The sequence below is a fragment of the Chionomys nivalis genome, chromosome 1 (genome assembly GCF_950005125.1).
Source record: "Chionomys nivalis chromosome 1, mChiNiv1.1, whole genome shotgun sequence".
Taxonomy (NCBI): Eukaryota; Metazoa; Chordata; class Mammalia; order Rodentia; family Cricetidae; genus Chionomys; species Chionomys nivalis.
Window position 1 is genome coordinate 79,205,874 of NC_080086.1, and position 23,058 is coordinate 79,228,931.

At 46.9% G+C, this 23,058-nt stretch overlaps 2 protein-coding genes across 4 annotated transcripts in view; one reads left to right on the forward strand and one right to left on the reverse strand.

Moving 5' to 3' along the window:
* Window positions 1–1,413: 1,413 nt before the first annotated feature.
* On the forward strand, window positions 1,414–10,714 carry Mrpl35 (mitochondrial ribosomal protein L35). Its single transcript, XM_057766505.1, has 4 exons — window positions 1,414–1,476; window positions 6,973–7,162; window positions 8,019–8,163; window positions 9,624–10,714. The coding sequence occupies exons 1-4, from the start codon at window positions 1,434–1,436 to the stop codon at window positions 9,810–9,812; spliced, it is 567 nt and encodes a 188-aa protein (XP_057622488.1). The 5' UTR covers window positions 1,414–1,433; the 3' UTR covers window positions 9,813–10,714.
* The window catches only part of Reep1 (receptor accessory protein 1), a 105,223-nt gene continuing 91,080 nt past the window's right edge, over window positions 8,916–23,058 (reverse strand). Inside the window, exons 8-9 of one of the 3 annotated variants that reach the window (XM_057766476.1) lie at window positions 20,966–21,117; window positions 15,300–18,130 (exon numbers count right to left, since the gene is read on the reverse strand). In XM_057766476.1, coding sequence (XP_057622459.1) covers window positions 18,059–18,130; window positions 20,966–21,117 — 224 coding nt within the window. In that variant the 3' untranslated portion in view covers window positions 15,300–18,058. Of the gene's footprint in view, window positions 9,120–15,299; window positions 18,131–20,965; window positions 21,118–23,058 lie in introns of those variants that run through there. The other 2 variants (XM_057766482.1, XM_057766492.1) reach the window with 2 other exon arrangements.

Sequence of the window (23,058 nt, forward strand, 5' to 3'; positions counted from 1 at the left end):
GAACAAGCCGGAACCATGGGAAGGCCAGATGTGGGGCACTGCCTAGCACTCCTGTGGTGAGAGGAGATGCAGAACCAAGAATGGCTTGAAAGTTCGTGGACCAAATAGTCTCAAATATGTAGCAGAAACACAGCAGCAGAGATATCAAGATACCTTACATCAACAAGGCAGGGGGAACAGAACCGGGAATGTTAGTGCCACACACGTATATAGCCCTCACATACAATCGTTGATTCTTCACGTATGACTCCCCCACATAAAAGTTAACAACCCCACACACATACAGCCCTCACGCATGGAAGTTAACACCCCCATACATAACCTCCAGCAATAATTAGTACTTTTTAAAGAGCATTTATGAATGTCCCAATGACCTTTTACCATTTGTGGATGATTTTAACTCAAAACCACCAGCATTGGTGGGAGCTTGCATGGCAACAACAGTATTCCAGGCTCACCCCATGTCTCAGAGAAGCAAGCATAACAGTCTTGAGAATTTTCAAAACGTGATTGAGATAACCCATGGGGAGCCTAGGGTCCTCTTTCAGAAGAGTCCATAAACTGACAATTATTTTTATGTTGGTAAAGGTGTTTTTTTTTTGTTTGTTTGTTTGTTTTAGGTTTTTCGAGACAGGGTTTCTCTGTGTAGTCCTGTTTGTCCTGGAACTCCATCTGTAGACCAGGCTGGCCTCGAACTCACAGAGATCCTCTTGCTTCTGCCTCCCTAGTACTGGGATTAAAGGTGTGTGCCATTACCACCCTACCCTTTAAAAAGAAAAATGGGCCTGGATCCTTTGGAAGAGAAGCCAGTGCTCTAAACTGCTGAGCCATCTCTCTAACGCCTAGTTTTTTGCTTTTTTTTTTTTTTTTTGGTTTTTCGAGACAGGGTTTCTCTGTGGTTTTGGAGCCTGTCCTGGAACTAGCTCTTGTAGACCAGGCTGGTCTCGAACTCACAGAGATCCGCCTGCCTCTGCCTCCCAAGTGCTGGGATTAAAGGCGTGCGCCACCACCGCCCGGCAGTTTTTTGCTTTTTAAAATTTTCTTTTTAAGGGTCCTTACATAACCCATGCTGTCTCAGAAGCAGCGACAATAATCCTTGTTACCAGCTATTCTGGAAGATCTCTTGGGCCCAGAAGTTCCAAGTCACTTTGGGGATCTGATGAGAGCTTGTTTCAAAAATGGGGAATTAAGACAGTACCGACTCCACAAGTTCTCCTCTAGCCTCTATAAGCGGTGGCATGCACGGACCCAAACATACGCGCACACAAATATTTAGAACGATTGTGATTTAGACTAAAACCTAGTGTCAAGGCACAGTCCGTGGAGATTGTCTGACCTTGGCCACGCCTGTTCACCTTGACTCCGCCCCCGCTGCATTTCCGACGCTGTTTTAAGTCCATTGCAGCCACCGTAGTCAGGTGGTTACAGTCAAGATGGCGGCTTCCGTCTTCACGGGTGCGGTGAGAGCCGCTTCAGGTCAGTGCTCCATTGACGTCTTCCCAGAGGAAAGAACTAGCGCGGGAGGGAGTGGGCGTTTTGTTTGGAAGTTACCCGGGAGAGAAAAACCAGCAAGGTGACTTGAGGTTGGAGGTTCTCTGGGGTGGTGTGCGCGACACCTTGCACGGGGTCGTATCCGTGGCCCGCGTTCACCGTGTCCACCCTGCGCTAAAAAGCAGACCAGAGACAGGTAGAGGAGGCGAGGGTGACAGCCAAATCATTTTTCTGATTTAGAAGTTCAGCCCGCCTCTCGCAATTTGATTTTGAGAGTCATGTAATTTCTCTGAATTTCTGGTTCTGTAGCGGTATATGGGACTCATCCCACCTGCGGGTTAAACACAAGCCCCGAAAGCCTCGAATTATACGGGTACACTTGAGAACCGTGTGTGACCATCACGAGACTGGCCAAATTCGTTTTGAACTACGCCCCTCTCATGGGGGAAAATACAGGGGTGAAGGCAAATTACATTACTTAAGTATGGTAGAAGGGATCAATAAATTATTTGCACACAAGTTATACTGTAGGGATAAAATTCTGTGGGAGAATAGACAGAAGGCCAAGAAGAAAATAAGGGACCATATAAAATTTCCAGGTACTAGAGTTTAAAATGGGACGTTTTGTGAGTTATGAAATATGTATATTGAAAAGTACATATGACATACACGAATGATTTAACAACTGTAAAGTGCACGTATGTGTAACTAACACTGGTTCAAGACAGGTCCCCTTCCACCCAGTGCATTGCCCCAGTCATTTTTCCTTTGCCTGTTCTTCTCATGGCCACTTTAGTACCTACACCTTCTCTCAAAAACATATCTTGTCGGTACTAAACTTGACGTGCGTGTGTGTGCGCGTGTGCGCGTGCAAGAGAGAGAGAGAGAGAGAAAGAGAGAGAGAGACTAGCTGTGGAATTACTGGGTCATGGGGTACATACATAAGCTGTTTTTTTTTTTTAAGATTTTTATTTATTAGCCGGGCGGTGGTGGCGCACGCCTTTAATCCCAGCACTCGGGAGGCAGAGGCAGGCGGATCTCTGTGAGTTCGAGACCAGCCTGGTCTACAAGAGCTAGTTCCAGGACAGGCTCCAAAACCACAGAGAAACCCTGTCTCGAAACCCCCCCCCCAAAAAAAAAAAAGATTTTTATTTATTAATTATGTATACAGCATTTTCCCTACATATATGCTGCAGACCAGAAGAGGGCACCAGATCTCATTACAGATGCTTGTGAGCCACCATGTGATTGCTGGGAATTGAACTCAGGACCTCTGGAAGAGCAGCCAGTGCTCTTAACTGCTGAGTCATCTCTCCAGTCCACATAAGCTGTTTTCTAAAGGATTATGCTGTAGAAATTCATAACCTCCCTAATATGTAGTATTATCAAAGCTACACTTTAAAAAAATTACTTATTTTTAAATTTGTGTGCATGAGTGTTTTGCCTAAGTGTACCGCATGTGTGCCTGGTCCCTGTGGAGGCCAGAAAAGGGCGCCAAATCCCCTGGAACTGAAGTTATGGATGGGTAGCTGCCATGTATTGCTGGGAACTGAAGCCTGGTCCTCTGCAAGAGTAACAAGTGCTCTTAACTGCTGAACCATCTCTTTAGCTCCAAGACCTACATATTTTCCTCAGTCTAAAGGTTATGTAGTAGAATCCAGTGTCTTTTGATTTTTAAAAGGTTTTTATCTGCTTGGTCTTAGTCCTTGACCCTTACATAGATGTTATAGATCTATTGATCATATATAAAAATTATCTTTGTTTGAGGGGGTGGGCTATGCATGCCACAGCAACCTCATGGAGATCAGAGGATAACTTTTAGGAATTGGTTCTTTTCCATCATGGGTTCTCCAGAGTGAACTCAAATTGTTCAGTTCCCACTGAGCCATCTCATTGGCTTTCATATGATATTTAAATTCCACTGAAAACACTTAAAAGAATTATGTAGAGACAGGGCTTCACTATGTAGCCCAGTCTGGTCTTAAACTCTCAATCCTCCTTAGCTTCCCAAGTGCTGAGATTCCAGATGTTTGGACCACACACCTAGCTTTCTTCAGTGCATCTTTATCTGCTGTCAGCGCCGTTTAAATGTTTTCTCTGAGCCGAGCCCTCTTCAGTCATTACAGTTTTATCTCATGCAATCCTCTCCATAAGTAGCTAATTCAAAACGGAGGGAAATGAGTATAAGGAGGTTGAGCAATTTGCTCTTGTCCGCACAGCTAGTTAAGTGGGAAAGCTAAAGTTAAAGCTGGTTTGGTTCAAACGCTGTGACTTATACAGCACACTGCCCCATATGTTTGGTGAAATCAGGGCAGTAGACAGTGGACCACTGTTCTACTTGGTCGTCAGATTAGGTAGAGTTTTGTTGTTTGGAGAAAAGGTCTCTCAACATAGCCCAGGTTAGCCTGGAGCATGCTATATATCTGTAGGCTTGCTTCGTACTTGTGGTGATACTCCTGCCTCTGCCTCTAGAGTGCTGGGATTGCAGGCATGGGCCTCTACACCCAGATCAAATTGGTTTTGGTATTTGTTTTTTGAGATAGTATCTCTTCTTTTTTTTTTTTTTTTTTTTTTTTTTGGTTTTTCGAGACAGGGTTTCTCTAGCTTTGGAGCCTGTCCTGGAACTCCCTTTGTAGCCCAGGCTGGCCTCGACCTCCCAGAGATCCGCCTGCCTCTGCCTCCTGAGTGCTGGGATTAAAGGCGTGCGCCACCACCGCCCGACTTTTTTTGGTTTTTCGAGGCAGGGTTTCTCTGTGGCTTTGGAGCCTGTCCTGGAACCAGCTCTGTAGACCAGGTTGGTCTCGAACTCACAGAAATCCACCTGCCTCTGCCTCCCGAGTGCTGGGATTAAAGGCATGCGCCACCATCACATCTCTTGTAGCCCATTCTGGCCCTTAACTCTGAATTCCTGCTTCCACCTCCCATATACTGGAGGTGCCACCATACCAGGCTTGCCTTTTGTTTTTTTAGACTAACTTTATTAAGTTATATGTAGAATTGACTATACTTGTATTTGTGGGTATGTTTGTGTATGAGGGTGTGTACTTGTAGGTACATGTCTGAGGACATGCCTTGGATGTCACATTCAGGAGAATCCATCTTGTTCTTAAAGACAGGGTCTCTGGGATGTGGCGCTCAGTGATTAGACTGGGTGGTTGGCCAACAAACTCAGGTCTACCTGTCTCTACCTTGCCAGTGTTGGAATTACAAGTATGCCCAGCTTTTTACATGAATTCTGGGCATCAAGCTCAGGCCTTTTTTTATTTTTGGTTTTTCGAGACAGGGTTGCTGTTCTGGAACTAGCTCTTGTAGACCAGGTTGGCCTCGAACTCACAGAGATCCGCCTGCCTCTGCCTCCCGAGTGCTGGGATTAAAGGCGTGCGCCACCACTACTCTGCTAAGCTCAGGCCCTTATGCTTGCATGGGAAACCCTTTAACATTCAAGTCATTTCCCTAGCTCTAAAATACTCATTTTACGCATCTAGTTTTATGACAGAATTATCACCAAATTCCAATCTTAAGACATTTCCGTCATCTCATGGGATATTTTCAGCGTGTATGTTCTTTTTTTTTTTTTTTTTTTTTTTTTTTTTTTGGTTTTTCGAGATAGGGTTTCTCTGTGGCTTTTGAGCCTGTCCTGGAAATAGCTCTGTAGACCAGGCTGGTCTCGAACTCACAGAGATCCGCCTGCCTCTGCCTCCCGAGTGCTGGGATTAAAGGCGTGGCCACCATCGCCCGGCTCAGCATGTATGTTCTTGAGTCTCACATTTTGTTGGTTAGAAGGTACTAGAGAAGTAAACTCTATGATCATTCGAATTTGCAGAGTGGCCTTAGGGGAAAGGATAGATAAAGGATAGCCTCCAGTCCCCACATCCCTGCCTTCTCAACTCTGCCTTCTGGCTGCCCAGCCTCACTCCCACTGCCTGTTCCTGGGCATTTCTGCTATGGTTGGGAAGCAGAGCACAGCCTCTGGCAGGCCCCATCCTGCTGTTCCATAGCTGTATTTTTTTTTTTCAGCACCAAAGCCTTTGCTAACATTGCTTGTCCTACCCAGAATGGGTTTCCTCCTTCTTGGAGTGTCTGTTTATTTTCTTGTTTTCCTTTCAGAACTCCTTCAGCCAATAGCCTTTAAGATACCGGCCCACTTGGGCATGGTCTCATGTACTGTAAGTGCAGATGAAAAGCATGCATGGCCCTTTTTCTGCTGGATTCGGTTCCAGTTCCCAGAGGACTGCAGATTGCTACTTTTTCTGTGAGTTTATCCCCAAATAAATAAACCCTTGTTATACTCGATTCTGGATTATTGTGGAGCTCTTGGATACAACTACATGTGTGCATGCCAATACATGTGCACGTGGAGGCTGGACGTTAACATTGTCTTCTGTGGCCCTTCAGCTTATTTTTTGTGATGGGATGTCTCATTAAACCTGGGTCTCTCTAGCAAGTGCCTGTCTCTACCCCTTTCTTACCCCAGTACTGCGATGGCACCATGTTCAGCTTTGGCTTGGGTGCTGGGGATCCTAACTCAAGTTTTCATGCTTGCATAGCAAGCAGTTCCCTCGCTAAGCCCTCACCTAGCCCTTTAAAAAATTGTTTTTATTATTTTAATTATGTGTACTTGTGTATGTGTAAGTAAGTAAGCTAGTTGCCGTATTCATTATTAAAGGTACTTGCCCACGTGAGTGCAAATGCTGTAGGGAGGCCAGAGGCAGCAGATCCCCTGGAGCTGTGGACCACCTGATGTGGGCCTGGGAACCAAACGCAGGCCCTTTGCAGGAGCAGTGTTCACGGTTAACCACTGGGCCATCTCGCCAGCCCCTGTTGATTTGTTTGTTTGTTTGTTTGCTTTTGTTTTATGTTGTTTTGTATTTTTGAGGAAGGGTCTCATGTATTTTAGGCTGACCTCAAACCCGATCTGTAATAAAGGATAGCCTTGAACTCTTGATCCTCCTTCCTCCACTTTCCAGTGCTGAGATTACAGGTGAGGGCACTGTCCAGTAGTCTGTTACTGTCAGTGTAAGAGAAGCACCTCTTCTGGTTTCCTCCAGAATCTCCTCTCCTCTCTGTGTCCAGCTTTCATGTCTCTGATCTGCCTTGCACTGAATCTGGAGGGGCTGTCTCCCTGGGTAGAAGATTGGCAGGTGGCAGTCTGTCTTATGGGTACCCTATTCTTCTACTGCTGAGCATAGAGCTAAGACATGTCAGTGTGGAGTATATGATGATTTTAGCATTCTAAATTTTATAAAACACCATTATGTATATAAGAATGGGCAATTTTATTGTATGTAAGTGTATCAATGAAGTTGCTACAACAGTGATATCATATTCATTGATAACATAGCAATGAAGTTGGTCAGAAGCTTTTGTGTATCTGGTGTTCAGGAACCTTCTGGTAGGTCTAACTTGGTTTCCATGCAATATAATATATGTGTGTATATATCAGATCATATTCAGTACATGTGCTTCTCTCTGTCTTTGCAGGAATATTACGGCCCCTGAATGTTTTGGCATCTTCAACCTATTGGAACTATGCCAAGAATGCCTGTCTTAAGTCTGCACTGTGCACCATTCATTTTAGACATATTCAGACACCAGTTGTCTCCTCTGCTCCAAGACTTGTCACATCTGTCAGAAGCCTGACACATGGGCCGACTGCAGCAGTCCTTAATAGGTAGAGTATGTTCCATTACACAGTTTGTGCAGTGTCGTCCTCCTTCCCCATCCGTGAAGCTCTTTCTGCTAACCCTAGCAGTGTGCTCAAGGCAGTTTAGAAGTGAATGCTCTTGCCCTCCTGCAGTCTATGAGGAGGGAACTATGAACAGGAACTACAGCACTGAGCACTTCCTTGCTGTCTTGCTGTGTAGTTTGAACTTAGAGTCACCCTCTGCTCAGTCTCCTGATGCTAGGATTACAGGCATGCAGCACCACGCCTGGCTTTGTGACAATATTTGCAGCTCTGGGGAAGGAACCTAAGGCCTTGTATGTCCTAGGTTAGTACTACTAGTGATGCTACCTCCACTCCTGGGCTCATTTCTGATGTTGTTCAGCTCTTGTTCCAGATGGAGGATGTCAGGCGAACCAGAGATCAAATGAGATGCTCAGCCTATGTGGCTTGGCTGTGTGATAGTCAGTCAGATACTCAGTTAAGCACCCATAGGTACCCAGCACTGTACTTGCAGAAAGTACAGAAAGATAAACAAGCTGAAGTCCTCAAGCAGTTTATGCTCAGGTAGGGAGACAAGTAAACTGTGTGGTTAAAGTACAGGGATAGATTCTCTCGTAGTGATTGAGTGGGTGAGTTTTATTCTTGTTAGGAAATTGGACCTACAGTCTTGTATGTGCTAAACACAATTCTACCTTTCCCTTATGGGCAGATTTTAGAAAGCTAGAAGTTGGGAAGGGTGCCACCCTTTGTGCTTACTGTCTCGTGAAGTAATGTGCTGTGCTAAAGGTCAGTTCCCTCCGGTGGAGCTGAGTGTCTCGCCTGTCACTCAGTCTGATTGCTACATTTTACAAACTGTATTTAGAGTGGCCGCACTGGTTCCCAGTGTCCTGAAGCCGCCAGTCAGAACTCTAACATACTGCAGCAAACGGAAAGGCAAGAGGAAGACAGTAAAATCGGTCGTGCATCGGTTCCTGCGACTTCATTCTGGCCTTTGGCTGAGGAGAAAGGTGAGACTTTACTGTTACCTGACTGAAAGACAGGAAGTTAAGATGCAGCTGAATTCAATGGTGTGCTCTCTAATCTTCCCAGTAGCTCCTTGGTGTTGTCCAAGAGGCCAGCTCTGCAAGCATCCCTGCCCATCCTTGTGCAGAGAAAGGCACGCACGTGTGAATAAAGTAGAGCATTATTCAGAGTGGCAAAGTCTCCAGTAAGGCAGGTGCAGTCACTATTGGAAGCCTGAAAGGCTTGTCCCCTCTCTTAGAGACAGCCTAAATTTGTAGATGACCTCAGCTCATTGCTCCAGTGAGACGAGCTTGTGGTTCCTAGCCGGCAGGAGCTCAGGGGTCTGGAAGATGCTACACGGAAGTTTCCATGCTTCCTTTTATTATGCCAGGTCCTTTAGTGTGAAATGAGTGATTTTTTTTTCTTCATTTCTAGTACCTCTTTTGTTTGTTTTAAATTTATTTTTATATTACATGTATGTGTTTGCCTGCATGTAGTTATGTTCACCATGTGCATGCCCGGTGCCTGCAGAAGCTGGAAGATGGCATTTGATTCCTAGAATTGGAATTAAAGATGATTGTGTGCTGTCTTGTAGGTTCTCTGTAAGAATAGCAAGTGCTCTTAGTCCCTCCAGCCCCTATATGTCCCTGGTATTGGGCTCTGGACTCTTGGTCTATACTTCAGAAGTCCTAATAAAGTCTTTAGCAGTACTCAACCCAGTTTGTGTCTTGTGCAGAAAGTCCTGCTTCATCAAAGTCTAATTTTATTTTTACTTTGTTAAGTTGATTATTATTAGGTAGGGGACATACCACAGCATGCGTTTGGAGGTCAGAGGGCAGCTGTGTGGAGTCCGTCTGTCCTTCCACCTTCCATGGGTTTGGGGGCTGCTTTTCCTCCACCTTTACTTGGGTTCAAGAGCTGACTCAGGTCAACAGGCTTTTGAGGCGAGCACCTTTTTTGCCTGCGTCATTTGGAAAACAAAAGTCTGGGTTAGCTCTCGCTAATTACAAAATCTGGAAGTATTTTCTGGGGCTTGGTTTCATCCAGGCCACCCTAACTCTTTTTTTTTTTTTTTAATATTTATTTATTTATTATGTATACAATATTCTGTCTGCATGTATGCCTGCAGGCCAGAAGAGGGCATCAGATCTCATTACAGATGGTTGTGGGCCACCATGTGGTTGCTGGGAATTGAACTCAGGACCTTTGGAAGAGCAGGCAATGCTCTTAACCACTGAGCCATCTCTCCAGCCCCCCACCCTAACTCTTATAATCTATTCCTTGCTTCTATTTCTGACCTAGAAGCTAAGGTTTCTAGTGTTTTCATTGTGGTCCTATTGCAGAGTCATCTTAGGATGCTAGTGGTGATGAACAGGACTCTATAAAGATAACATCACAGTCACCTGTCCACCACACCCTGCTACCTTTATGATTTTAAAAATGTCTTTGTAACGTTATCTCATAGGCGGGCTATAAGAAAAAATTATGGAAAAAAACAACGGCAAGAAAGAAGCGCTTGAGGGAATTTGTGTTCTGCAACAAGACCCAGAGTAAACTCCTAGATAAAATGACGACGTCTTTCTGGAAGAGGCGCAACTGGTACGCCGGTGATCCTTACCAGATGTACCACGATCGAACGAACCTGCGAGTATAGTTCAGAGCTTTCCTAGGTTCCCAACTGCGGAATGTGGATCTTTGTGTACATGTCCTTGCAGAAGTGAGTATGTGGTAAACTGTAAACTGTACCATCTGATAGAAAAACAGAATAGCACCATTGTGCTTTAAAATAAAGGTCTAAGCATTAAACATCCTGGAGTTGGTCATGGAACTGAAAGTTAAGTTTTTTGTGAATTATTTCCAAAAATGGTAATGGTTGTGAAGAATCTCAAATGAGGAAAAACAGGAAAAGACACTTCAATAGTGGAGAGTTAGGATTGCATCTAGCACCTCGCATATGCTGAACAGACATCCTGCGTGCCTATCCTCAATATAAGGCATGATGCATTTACCCTGGAACTCAGGAACCACCTCACAGTTTGACCTACTTCTGAGACTTCCCCACCCCAGTTTTGGGAAGGGTGGAGTTGGATGGAGCAGATAGATGGTGGGGCTGTATGCCTTGTCTCTGCCACGTAGGTGACTACCCATCCCTCTTCATCTTGGCTGTGCTTATGTAAAGTTCGTGTCCCTCAGACTATTCAGTGTGAACCTGTGGGGTTCCTTTTAACATTACAGCCCCTGGCTCGTGTCACCTCCTGTCTCTTACTGCTGAGAGACTCCTAAGTGGGCCAGCTTGCCCACTTAAATAAATCTTAATCCATGCCACCATGCAATGTAGAGATTGCCTGTGCTTTGTTGTATAGCAGGTTCAAGTGGAATGAAAAAGCAGTTGTAAGCAGTTCTGCGAAGGGGTGACACAGGGTAGCAGTGTAGTTTTATCTTGTGTCCTGGGTTCTTTGTGTTCATGACAGTTATTCATTTTATTGTAACAGGATACTTTTTGTAAAAGTAAACCACCTTTCCATATACCCTTCTTGAAACACATAGCTATATAATAAACTTTTATCCAATTTTTCTTTTCATCTTTAATTTTTATTTTTTACACATATGAGTGTTTTGCCTGCATGTATGTATGTATGTGCACCATGTGGTGCCTGGTGCCTTTGGAGGCCAGAAGAGGATTGTTTGGTCCACTGGCATTGGAATTACACATGGTCGTAATGTGGGTGCTGGGATTGACCCTGGGTCCTCTGCAGGCACAGCCAGTGCTCTCAACTGTTAAACTGTCTCCACTAATCTGCCCAGTTTTTAAAAGTTTTAAACATTTTTTTAAAGTTTATCCACTTGAGATTTCTTATTTTCATTTGTAAGAATAAGCTTTTTTCAAGAATCTCTAAAATTACATTGTGGAAACCAGGGGGATAAGAAATACCTGTCATTTGAGGAGACTGGCGGGCTGCCCACTGCGCTCAGAGGGCAGCAGTAATGATTCACCCACTTCAGAAGTGGAAGAGGCTGTGGCCATACCACCCTGAATGCACATGACTTTGCCTGCTCTTGGAAGCTAAGCGGTCCCTGTTAGTACTGGGATGGGAAATGATGAAGAGTTACATATTTACTTATGTGCACGGGATGGCCGCAGTCCAAGGCAGCAACTCTAGCGCTCTCGTTGGAATTATCTGGAAGCATTTGCAAACAAAGCAGCTTGCCAAATTGAAGACTCCCATTAAATAGAATTATGAAATACTGTTTGAAGTTCTGTGGCATGTCAGGCCATGAATTTGAGGCCATTCATTGAAGCCAGTGCTTGTGTTCATTAAATAGAGGGATGTGGAATGACGTGAAACCAGAAAGCTGAGCAGGTATGTATTTGTGAGACCAGGCACGCAACTTGAGCACCTCATACTCCACATGGCTTGTGTTCTGGTGGCTCTTCCTGCCTGTGCCACACTCCTGAGGTGGCAGAAGCTGAGTATTGAGGGGCTTCTGCATTTCCTCACGTGCGCAGCTCCTGCTTCCAGCACATCTGTGGCACTGGGGAGAGCTAGTGCTGCAAAAACTAAGGAAGAAGACACCGTGCAGCCCCATAACTTCTCTAGGCTCAATGTAGATGTTCTGGGTCTCTGCTACATGGCCTCAGCACTTTGGCATCTCCAGTGGCCAAGGACAGGCTAGGCAGGGAAGGACCAGCAGCCACAGGCTGTAGTAGATAGGCTGCAGGCACTCTGTGTATGGGGTTTCACACGTAGCTTTTGTTTGTGGGTAGGGGAGTTTTTCATCAGAGCTGAGTTTTTAGTTTGACAGTAAAGCAGTTTGCATTAGGGCCTGCCTAAATGATGTTCAGGTATAATGGTTTACTTACATGTAATTTGTTAAACACTCACTATATTTCAGTATATCTACAAGAATCTGTTGGGCCTCATATCATTAGCCTTACAGCGGAGCTAGCATTTATCCCTGATATAAACTGGAGGCCACTAAAGCTTACAGAGGCTTAAATAATACTCTGAATTCACCTTATGTGATCTAGAACTCCTGTCTAACTCTTTGGGATCTTGTGTGCTTCCTTTGATTTTCTAACAAGATAGGACAACTCAGATTTTAATCAACCAGTAACTGTGATCCGACACTAGTAAATCCTTCATTTCTCTACCATTTCAGTTCAGAAGTTGTGTGACTTTGCTTTCTACTTGTCAACTCTGTTGGGACACGGCCCTAACTTAGTAAACAAATAAATGAATGGATTTCTAGCGTTTCTTCCCATCTCTTCTTCTGTTTTCTGCCCTCTGAACCTACCGTTTTCCAGTCTGTACTGTACAAACAAAGGAAACAGAACTGTGATTAGCTCTGAAGCTTCAAGGTCCTCTGTGACTTCCAGCAAAACTGGAGGGAGCCCGCTGCCTTATTGTTGGCTGGTTTTTGAAATAGTCTCCTTAACCAGGGCTGGCCTCAAATTCATGGGTAACTGAGGATGACCTTGAACTTCTGACCCTCCCTCTCCACCTCTCTGGTTTCTGGGATGATAGGAATGTGCTATCACGCCCTGTTCTGTGGTACTGGACAGGAACCCAGTGCTTCGAGCCTTCTATTCAAGCACTCTGGCGGCTAAGGCCCCCAGTGCCTGATGCTCATGGTTTAATGGCGAGGGGTGCAGAGTGTTGAGGGCATCTTCACCATCCGCAGTGGCTCTGCACATGTGCAAGCCTGTTCTAATCTGCAGAGGTGAAGAAACACTCAAGGAAATGGCTACCCAGTGGTCTACTCACTAAAGTGAAGGTGCCTACCAGTGAGCTACTCAGTTTCCCAGGTACCCAGGTTCCACTGATCTCTAAAACAGTACAACAGCGACACCTTACCATTACTATTTGTGTGATCATCTGGGCTTACGAAACATGTATCAGTGATGTCATCCTATATAGTGGGCAAGTTTCCAGGCTAGGGAGTAGTTAAGCGTTCAGTTTCTAACCCTTGTTACCTTCTACATTTAAAATTAAATTTTAATTAATTTATTATTTATAATTTTATGTTTGTTTTCTATTTTTGAGGCCATCTCATTGTGTCCCAGGGCTTCCTCAATATCTATATTGCTGAGAATTTCCTTGACTTCTGATCTTCCTGCTTCTGCCTCCGGTGCTGGGACTGCAGGTGTGTCCCACCGTATCTGGTTTATATGGTGCTAGGGATTGGACTCAGAGCTTCGTGCATGTTAGTCAGGCACTCTGCCAACTGAGCTACATCCCTAGACCCCTCCCACGTTGAAAAACTTATATTACATTTTAATGATTTAATTTTGGGGTGGGGTATGTGTGCCACAGTGTGTGAGTGGAGGCCAGAGGACAGCTTGCAGGAGTGTCTTCTCTCCTACCATGCGGGGCCCACTCCTACCCTGTGGATCCCAGGATTTTGTTGTTGTTGTTGTTTGATTGGTTTGGTTTTTTTTTTTTATTTGTTGTTGTTGTTGTTGTTGCTTTTCAAGACAGGGTTTCTCTGTGTAGCCCTGGCTGTCTAGGAACTCATTCAGTAGACCAGGCTGGTCTCTTACCTCAGAGGTCGGACTGCCTCTGCCTCCTGAGTGCTGGGATTAAAGGCGTGCACCACCACCACCCAGTGTGTCCCAGGGTTTAAACTCAAGTCCTCAGGCTTGCTGGCCAGCACTTCTGCTTCTTAAGCCATCTCATCATCCCTCCCTACATTTTCAGCAAGTGTTTTGGAGTTGCTGAGATGGTACGGTGGCTAAGAATGCTAAAAGGACCCAAGTTTGGACTGTAATTCTAGCTCCAAGGGATCTGATGCCCTCTTCTGGCCCTTGGGCATCTGCGCTCCTGTATTACAGGCACACACACACACATAACTTGGGTATCTGCACTCCTGTATTACAGGCACACACATACACATAACTTGGGTATCTGCGCTCCTGTATTACAGGCACACACATACACATAACTTGGGCATCTGCGCTCCTGTATTACAGGCACACACATACACATAACTTGGGTATCTGCGCTCCTGTATTACAGGCACACACATACACATAACTTGGGTATCTGCACTCCTGTATTACAGGCACACACATACACATAACTTGGGTATCTGCACTCTTGTATTACAGGCACACACACACACATAACTTGGGTATCTGCACTCTTGTATTACAGGCACACATACACATAACTTGGGTATCTGCACTCCTGTATTACAGGCACACACATACACATAACTTGGGCATCTGCGCTCCTGTATTACAGGCACACACATACACATAACTTGGGCATCTGCGCTCCTGTATTACAGGCACACACATACACATAACTTGGGTATCTGCGCTCCTGTATTACAGGCACACACATACACATAACTTGGGTATCTGCGCTCCTGTATTACAGGCACACACATACACATAACTTGGGCATCTGCGCTCCTGTATTACAGGCACACACATACACATAACTTGGGTATCTGCGCTCCTGTATTACAGGCACACACATACACATAACTTGGGTATCTGCGCTCCTGTATTACAGGCACACACACACACATAACTTGGGCATCTGCGCTCCTGTATTACAGGCACACACACACACATAACTTGCCGAGAGCCAGGCCAGCTCAAGGCTTTCTCGGAAGCCCTAATGAAAACACAGAAGGAACCTAGTTCTGTGACCCGGCCAAAGGTGTGGAGCTAGGGCCAAGCCCTTGAAGGAGTTAAGGTTTTGGATTCTGGGAACTTGGCTTTTTCCCTTAAAGAGACTGGAGTTATCAGTCCCAGTGCTGATGTGTGCCGGGTCTCTGATGCCCTAGAGATACCCTGTGTCCCCTTGTGCAGCACTGCTTGATCAGCTCCGCCGATGTCATCCCACGGTATGAAGCTTTCTGCTGACTCGGCCCCGCACCTCCCCGCGAACTTTATGTAAGATGCTATACTTCTGAAGAAGCTTGTCTGGGATAAGGCATAGCTTGTGCATCACCTCCCAAGCCCAGCTTTTATCTTTATCTTCTCGCCTCCTGCTACTCCCCCTTAGGACCATGAGGAATGACTTGATAGTCTTTATCAATAATTGTTTAGAAACCACCAAAATAAGAAATCCTTTTTTAAAAAAGTATTTCCTCTTTTCTCATAAGCCCAACATTACAATTTTTTTTAAAGAAAATGTTAAGACTTTATTCAAGATGTTTACCAGGCATTATAACAAGAGCAGAGCTTCAGCCTTCAGAATACTGCAGTTTACACCCTTTAGAGACACAGTTCAGGGTACTATTTAGTTACAGCTCACTCTAGAGAGACTTCAGAAATAAGCTAGAGGAAGTGTGCACAGTCACAATTCGGAACCTCAGCTGCTGAGGGTTCGCTGTCCGAAGATGAAGCGCATCCTTCGCCACTTCAAATACTGTGCGAGCTGAAGACTGGGAAGGCTACGCGACATTGTGATCGATGAGCGCTCTTAACACGAACACATGGGCAGATTACCACGGAGAATGCACACATCGAAGGCCAGCAGAGTGAGCAAGCTCACCACACAAAGTCAGGAGAGGTTATGACTAAATCTCCAGTTGATGGGCGTGAGCTCTCACTTCACATCTTCAGAAATGGCCATGTTCTCCAAGGCGAGCAGCCCAAAGCCAAGACAAGTGCAGACCTTTGAATCAGCACTTTGTAAACAGCCCGTGTCTAAGTCAGCAAACTAGAAACATTCATTTTTCTCGTCTAGACAGCACCACACCACTCCACGGACAGGGACGTTCACATCATATGTCAGTCCACATACAAGTGCACAGCTTGTCGGAAAAGTAAACAAGACCGCTGCGCTCGGCTCTATAGTGAGTGTCTTTAAGAGAGGAGACTACCCTCTAGTCAACACTTGAAGGAAAAGTAGTTACATTTACAATAAGACAACGATTTAGATACCTTTCTATTTTAAATCTCGAGCAAGAACGCGGCACGTCCGAGAGGAGTGCTTCACACTGGGTTTTGGCATCGCTGAGTACAAGCTTGGTAGCCTAGACATGCTCTGACTTCCCGTAGTAAAATGATGAAAATGCAACAGGACTTGAACTCTGCTCCTAAAGCCATTGATTTTGGGGGAGTAAGCTGGGGGGGGGGCTGCAAAGCCGCTTCTCAGGCTTTTCTGCACCTGTTTCTCTTCATCCCAGATACACCCACCCAACAGGCTTGTACATTGTACAGGGCATCATGTCGCCTGTCTGGAGCTATTGAAAAGGACAGATGTCTTTAACGGGTTCAGATGGGTGTGGGCCATAGGCAGACTCTTTGCCCTCCCAGTCACCAGCTTCTGGGTTAGTTCCCTAGGGTTAAGTCTAAAATACAAAATCATGTTTGTAGAATTTCACTAGGTGTATCTGGCAGCAATGAACTTCAACTGAAACCCTTTGTGAAGCAGCCAACGTGCAGCTAACGTAGCCTGGCAGTCTACCAGTGTATGCGTGTGTAGCTCGGTAATGGAGCCTGTCGGCAGTTACTGCCGGTCTATGTGGTATACAACACTACTTCTCTAGTCCTCAGGGCATAGCTATGAACAAATACAATCCAAATAGGAGTAACTGGGTTGGGACCACTGCATGCATTACACGGAAAGGAAACACCAGCTCTAAGCACAAACAGACTAGCCCTACAATTTGGCTCAGCTCTCAGAGGGGAGGGCAGCTCCACAGACCACCATGCTATCTAAGTCAGATACTTGTCAAAGTTCTCCCTTCAGTCCTGGCTTGTGTAAAACATCCACAACAACACGGAGTGAGCGTGAGTGTCAGTCAACCAGGTTTATCTTCACACAAGCCAGGAGGGGGCAAAAGCCACGGCTGCCTGTGGACCTCAGCCTCGGTCCTCCCCAGATCCTGCCTTCCTGTGGTTCTGTGAGCAGCTCATGGTTTCAGAGCACATCTAAAACAAAGCCTAGTTCTAGCTTTTCCTCTTTGCTTAGTGTTCTCTAAAACAAGGTGCTCAAATGTAGGCTCTTCCTCCTGGAGAAATAGGCCACGGTACTGGTCCCTGAAGGAGAAATACTCTTGCCAAGTGATTGGAGATACTTGGAATTCTTCCAGCAGCTGAGTTTCCACCCCTCCCCGCAAAGGTTCTGCTAAGGGTGAGCCGTCTGCCTGTCTGAGGCAGTTCCAATGCCCTCTGAAGGGCTCAGATGCTTCTGATTTTGAACCCAAGGAGATGCACTTCCTTCCTCTTCCCTGACTCAGCAACCTTCCTTCCTGTTGCCAAGAGCCTGCACTCCGGCTCAGCTCTGCTCTACTGACTACACAGCCACATGAAAGACGTGGGCCATCTTCCTGCAGGAGAAGACATGCCCTACTGGCACTGGCTTTGTAAGCAGGTTGGAGACCTTGCCTAGAATCAAAATATTTGTCTCCATTTCCATTTTGTTGCAGTCCTCTCACTTCTCAGGACCTCTAGCAGCCTTTGCAAGTTCATTACATTAAGCTAAAAGCCGTAAATATGTACATCATAGTCCAATGTATTAGTACCCTGAACAACAAAAAGGGTTTTTAAAACGACCACTTCGTTTGCATTTACAGGACTGAAAACTATGCAACAAAATAAATTACAAATGTCCATCTCAGCAGCAGGGTAAGAGAGCTTATGTATCTAAAAACACTGTGGCCACAATGACAATCCAGCTGCGGGACATTACTAACCCCAGAAGACGGAAAGGTCACCCTCCACCACCGCCTTTAGCCTTTAGCCTCTCCCCAGCAGGAACAAGAAGGGAAGAACAGAAGAGTCTTAAAGGCGGAAGAGGGGAGTAACTAAAGGCCATGTCTGTGAGGCTGCACACTCAAAGCACACCCAGCCTGTGGACTGCCGTGGTACTAGTGACTAGCTCTTTAAGGCAGAGGAGAGACATCTGTGGATCCGGTGCTGTTGGCTCATCTCACTCACGTGGTTTCAGTGGCCGAGGATGAGGTACTTTTCTTCCTGAAGCGAGACCGAAGGATTCTAGGCGGTGCCTGGTAGAGGAAGCAGAGACAGGGCATCCTCCATGTGACTGAAGTGGGGGAGCATGGGGGACAGCATCTGGGGAAGGGATACTGAGACATCACCTCCTTTGGTCAGCTTCCCTCGCAGGTAGAGCTGGGGTTCCCACAACAGGAATCAGCTCCTACGGTCCCACCCTTGTACCATGTGAGGTGAGACTGAGCCCCCTGAGAAGGCTATCATCACGCCTTCTTGAGTCCAAAGGAAGACAGCTCCAGCCCTTTGCTTATTTCTGTTTCCTCTGGGAACTCTTTTCTGGTGTATGCTTCAAACTTCAGTCGTTATTCTGGATGTGAAACCTTTTAGTATCCAGCAGGCCACACCACAAAGGCCAACAGCACCTCATCTCCCCAACAATGACTGTGGGGACTTTCTCTTAGGGAGGCACAAGACACAGGAGGCATTTTGATCCAAATAAGGAAAAGGGAAGGTATTCTCCTAGCATGCCACCCAGTAGGGTCCCCAGAGCTGGCCCTGACCCACCCTTCACAGCCTGAGCTTCTCTGCCAGGACAGAGAACTCCCCCCCCCCCCACGTACTGTCAACCATTGTCCCTTCTGACAGGACGTCCTGTTGCTCCTTTCTCTGTCTTGACACTTCTGGTCCCCCTGAGCTTGTCTAGGAGACCTCTTGACTCTGACCTGCCTGGACACACAGCCACCTCTGTCTCTCATAGTGGCCTGTTCAGTGTTCATTACAGACAGGTGGCCATGAGATAGATCATTTTGTAGCCCAGGCTGGACTCAAACTTGTGTTGATCCTCCTGCTTCAGCCTCCAGAGTGAGTGGAGCTGACAGATGTGCTCCACACCTGGGCTCATACACTGCTAAGTGAGCACTCGCCCTACAAGATGCACACCTCCAGTTCCTTTTCCTCACAGTGGTTTGTACACATAGCAGAGGGCTTTGTGCCGGGCGCAGGGAGTGGGACATCACACTGAGGTGAGGCCTGTGTTCTTTTCGCCACTATCTGCTGGTGACTGACCCAAGTGGGGAACGGGCTCAGCATCCCCCAGATCCCTCAGGCCACAGCTTCCCTGGTAGGAAAGGTTCACTGTCCCTTCTGGATAGAGACTGAGACAGCAGCAATCAAAACCTCCTTTTTTAGGCACCCATTTCTTGGACATTAGCAAGGGAGCCATGTGCAATGCTTTAAACAAACCCCAGCTAGGTGTGGTGGGGCACACCCGTGACCATAGAATGCCGCAGGCAGAGGCAGGAGGGGCGGGAGTCTGTGGCCCGCATCCACTCTAGAGGGGGTTTGATTGAGGCCATCATGGGCTACAGAATGAGACCCTCTGTCTGTCTGTCTGTCTGTCTGTCTGTCTGTCTGTCTCTCTCTCTCTCTCTCTCTCACACACACACACACACAAAGCATGATCCCTTGAGCATGGGATATTTAGAGCGAATTTTTCCATTATGAGGTTTCCCAGACTCTGAGGCCAGATGGGACTAGTCCAGTACTTAGAAGTAACCCATACCGGCTGGTTAGGGACATAACTCTGTGGTAGAGTGTGTGCTAATATATATGGGAGGCCCTGGTTTGATCCTCAGCACTAAAGAAGAGGTGGGGGAAATAATATATGAGAGAATATGAACTATCCATCTTGGGCGGGAATGAAGGGACTCCTACATCTGAGGTGGCTGTAGCTTCCATTCCTGAGGAAACAAAAACACTAGGCCTCCGTGCTTATGATGCTCTGAGCATCTCATCCGATTCTTATGAAGGGGGCGTCTGTCTCTGAGCATCTCATCCGATTCTTATGAAGGGGGCGTCTCTGAGCATCTCATCGGATTCTTATGAAGGGGGCGTCTCTGAGCATCTCATCGGATTCTTATGAAGGGGGCGTCTGTCTCTGAGCATCTCATCTGATTCTTATGAAGGGGGCGTCTCTCAGCATCTCATCTTATTCTTATGAAGGGGGCGTCTGTCTCTGAGCATCTCATCTGATTCTTATGAAGGGGGCGTCTGTCTCTGAGCATCTCATCTGATTCTTATGAAGGGGGCGTCTCTGAGCATTTCATCCGATTCTTATGAAGGGGGCGTCTCTGAGCATCTCATCTGATTCTCACAAGGTCCTCTATTTTTTTTGTTTGTTTTGTTTTTTTTGGTTTTTCAAGACAGGGTTTCTCTGGAACTTTAGAGCCTGTCCTGGAACTCACTCTGTAGACCAGGCTGGCCTCAAACTCACAAAGATCTGCCAGCCTCTGCCTCCCGAGTGCTGGAATTAAAGGTGTGTGCCACCACTGCCTGGCTGGTCCCTCTAATTTTGTGACAGGAATCATGACTTTTTCACAATGGACCCTCAGACCAGAGAGCTCAGTACATAGCGAACCAGACAGGAACCAAATGGCTTTGTCCTGAGCCAGTGACTACTGACTCTCCACCTGTGTCACAGAACACAGCCCTTGAGTGTCAGGCATGGTCCTTCTGCCGCCACACCCATCGGCATCGCAACCAGCCATAGTGCCAAGTATATTGTTTTCTGATAACTTTAAAGAACCATGGTGCTGGAGAAATGGCTCATCTAATGAGGCACTAACCGCCAAGCCTGACCTGATTTCCATCCCTAGAACTGATTCCACATGTGTGTGCATGTATGTGCGCATGCAAACACACACACACACACACACACCTTGACACGTAGCTAGAGGCTACCAGGTGGCTTATCCTACCTGTTTGATGGGGAAGTCACTTTCCCCCCTAAGCACTCAGAGAATGTTGAGTATTACAAGTGATGCTGTTCTTAGGACCCCCAGATCTCTACTGCAAGCATCTGCTCCAGCCCCCCCCCCCACACCATGTACCTCCAGGGGCAACTCCGTCCTCCTCGGTGCCTTATACTTGTACATGAACTCCAACAGGTCCTCCTCCTCCTCGTCAGAAAACGCCAGTGGGCTTTGGACCTGGTGGGGCTCCCATGACTTCACACCACCCTCATTCACATCTCCCTCAACCACTTAATGTCCATCTAACAGAGGAGACAAAGTTCAGTGGGGAGGGGTCAGTGTAGAAAGGAGCAAGGGCGGGCAGTAGGGTGAGATTAGGTACACAGCACGACAAACCTGTTAGGACAACCAGGGGCCCAGGTCCGAAGAAGCTGCACTGTCTTGTCTGTGTGTGTGAGTGTGTATGTGAGTATATGTGCGCGCGCGTGTGTGTGCGCGAGTGGGCGCATGTGTGTGTGAGAGAGTGAGTGTGTGAGTATATGTGTGTGAGTGTGTGTGTGAGTGTGAGTGTGTGTGTGAGTGTGTGTGAGTGTGTGTGTGTAGGTAACTGGAAGACTTGGCAGCTTGCAGATAATCAACTGTAGGCTCAGAAGCCACTGAACAGCCACCAGGAGGATGGGGGAAGACGCTGAGACTTGTCAAGCCCTGACGCTTAGACCCATGAGCTGGCACCGGAAGAGCGCTCAAGAGAAACCTCTTCTCCAAGAACAAGAGCTGTGCTCCTGAGGAATGGCCCCGGCTTTCTAAATTGTATGCACAGGTGATGTTGACAGTGCAGTCGGTACCCCAGTGCACACAGCACGAGGAGTTCTGTGCAAGACGGGATGTAACATGCCGAGAGACCTCAAGGGACAGCTTTAAACTGAGCTGTGCAGATTTTTCATTTCAAAGGACCTGGTGCTAGATAGCAGAGGGCCCTCATCTCAATGCAAAATCTGAATGTATCTGCCACCCCACCCCCACCTGACAGCAGGCACAGCTCCAGAATTAACTTGGCTCAGTGAATGCAGTCGTGTCACCGAGCCAGGAAGCCCTGGCTTAGTTAGTATGTAAATCATTCTCTGCGTATGCCCGGTTTATCTGGCATCTACAGACATGTCTTTCTATTCCTTGTGTGCTGTCGCCGCCCAAAACCACAGAAGGTAGGGCTAGAGGGCCTACAGCTCCTCTGGCTCCACCACTCTGAGGCCTGCAGGCAGAAACCTGAGCTTTCTGGGGTACCCTGCTACTGATCCTAAAATCACATTCAGCTGCAGAACTGGCTCCATCTGTCAGCAGCGGGCTGGTTGCCCTGCAACAGCAGCCCGTAGGAACTAAACTAAAAGCCCACAACTAAGAGCTTGTCTAGTTTCTGTTGCTGTACTCCATATAGCCAGCAGGGGGCAGCACGAGAACACGGCTGCCTTTAGCAGGCCTTGCAGAACGGAGCTGGGAGTGGAGGGAGCCAGCGGCTCAGGCTCAGGCTGTGCCTTCGTAGGACCTGACATCATAAATTTGCCCCTTCTTCACTTTGGGCTTCTCTTAGTCGGTTGACTTCAAGTTCAGTTGTTTTCTTGTCCCTCCTTCGCCTAAATCAGCTTGTTGAACTCGAGGACAGTAACTCCATGACAGTTCCTTGAACACCCTGGCCCTCCAGAGGTTCGCTGCTACAGGCCCCCATTATGCTTAGAGTCTGTACCCTGAGGCCCCTGCCACATGCCCTGTCTCAGCTCAGCAGAAAACTTCCTTAGGTTGTAAGGTTGTGGCTGCGCATCCCTCACATCCTCTGAGTATCTGAGGAAGGATTAGCATTCAGCTGGTACAGCCACTCCAGAAACCTAAACGGAAGCCTGTTGGCATCTCAGAGAACTCAGCTCTGGTCTGTACTGGAGCATGACACTCGATAACCAGGACACTCCTCTGGACACAGATTCCTCCTGCTTGGGAGGAAGAACAGGTCCAGGCCTACCCAGGACCCAAAGCTCCCAGGCCAAGGTAAAAATGGAGAAGCATCCCGGAGAGCCCCACCTGGCAAAAAACCTGCATCCTGAGGATGGAATTGGGCACTGGCTGAAGTTGGGCCTCTGATCAGCTGTGTGCTGCAACCCTTAAACCCTGTTTCCAGGGCTTTCCCTATACTAATCACCACAGGCATGAGAAGATAATCCAGAGACGCAGCAGGAGAGGATCCT

Bases quoted from the DNA above. Each gene is read 5' to 3' on its own strand.
- Mrpl35 (XM_057766505.1), top strand. From the start codon at position 1,434: ATGGCGGCTTCCGTCTTCACGGGTGCGGTGAGAGCCGCTTCAG. The intron at 7,163-8,018 runs GTAGAGTATGTT...AACTGTATTTAG, and splicing joins ACTGCAGCAGTCCTTAATAG to AGTGGCCGCACTGGTTCCCA. The intron at 8,164-9,623 runs GTGAGACTTTAC...GTTATCTCATAG, and splicing joins GCCTTTGGCTGAGGAGAAAG to GCGGGCTATAAGAAAAAATT.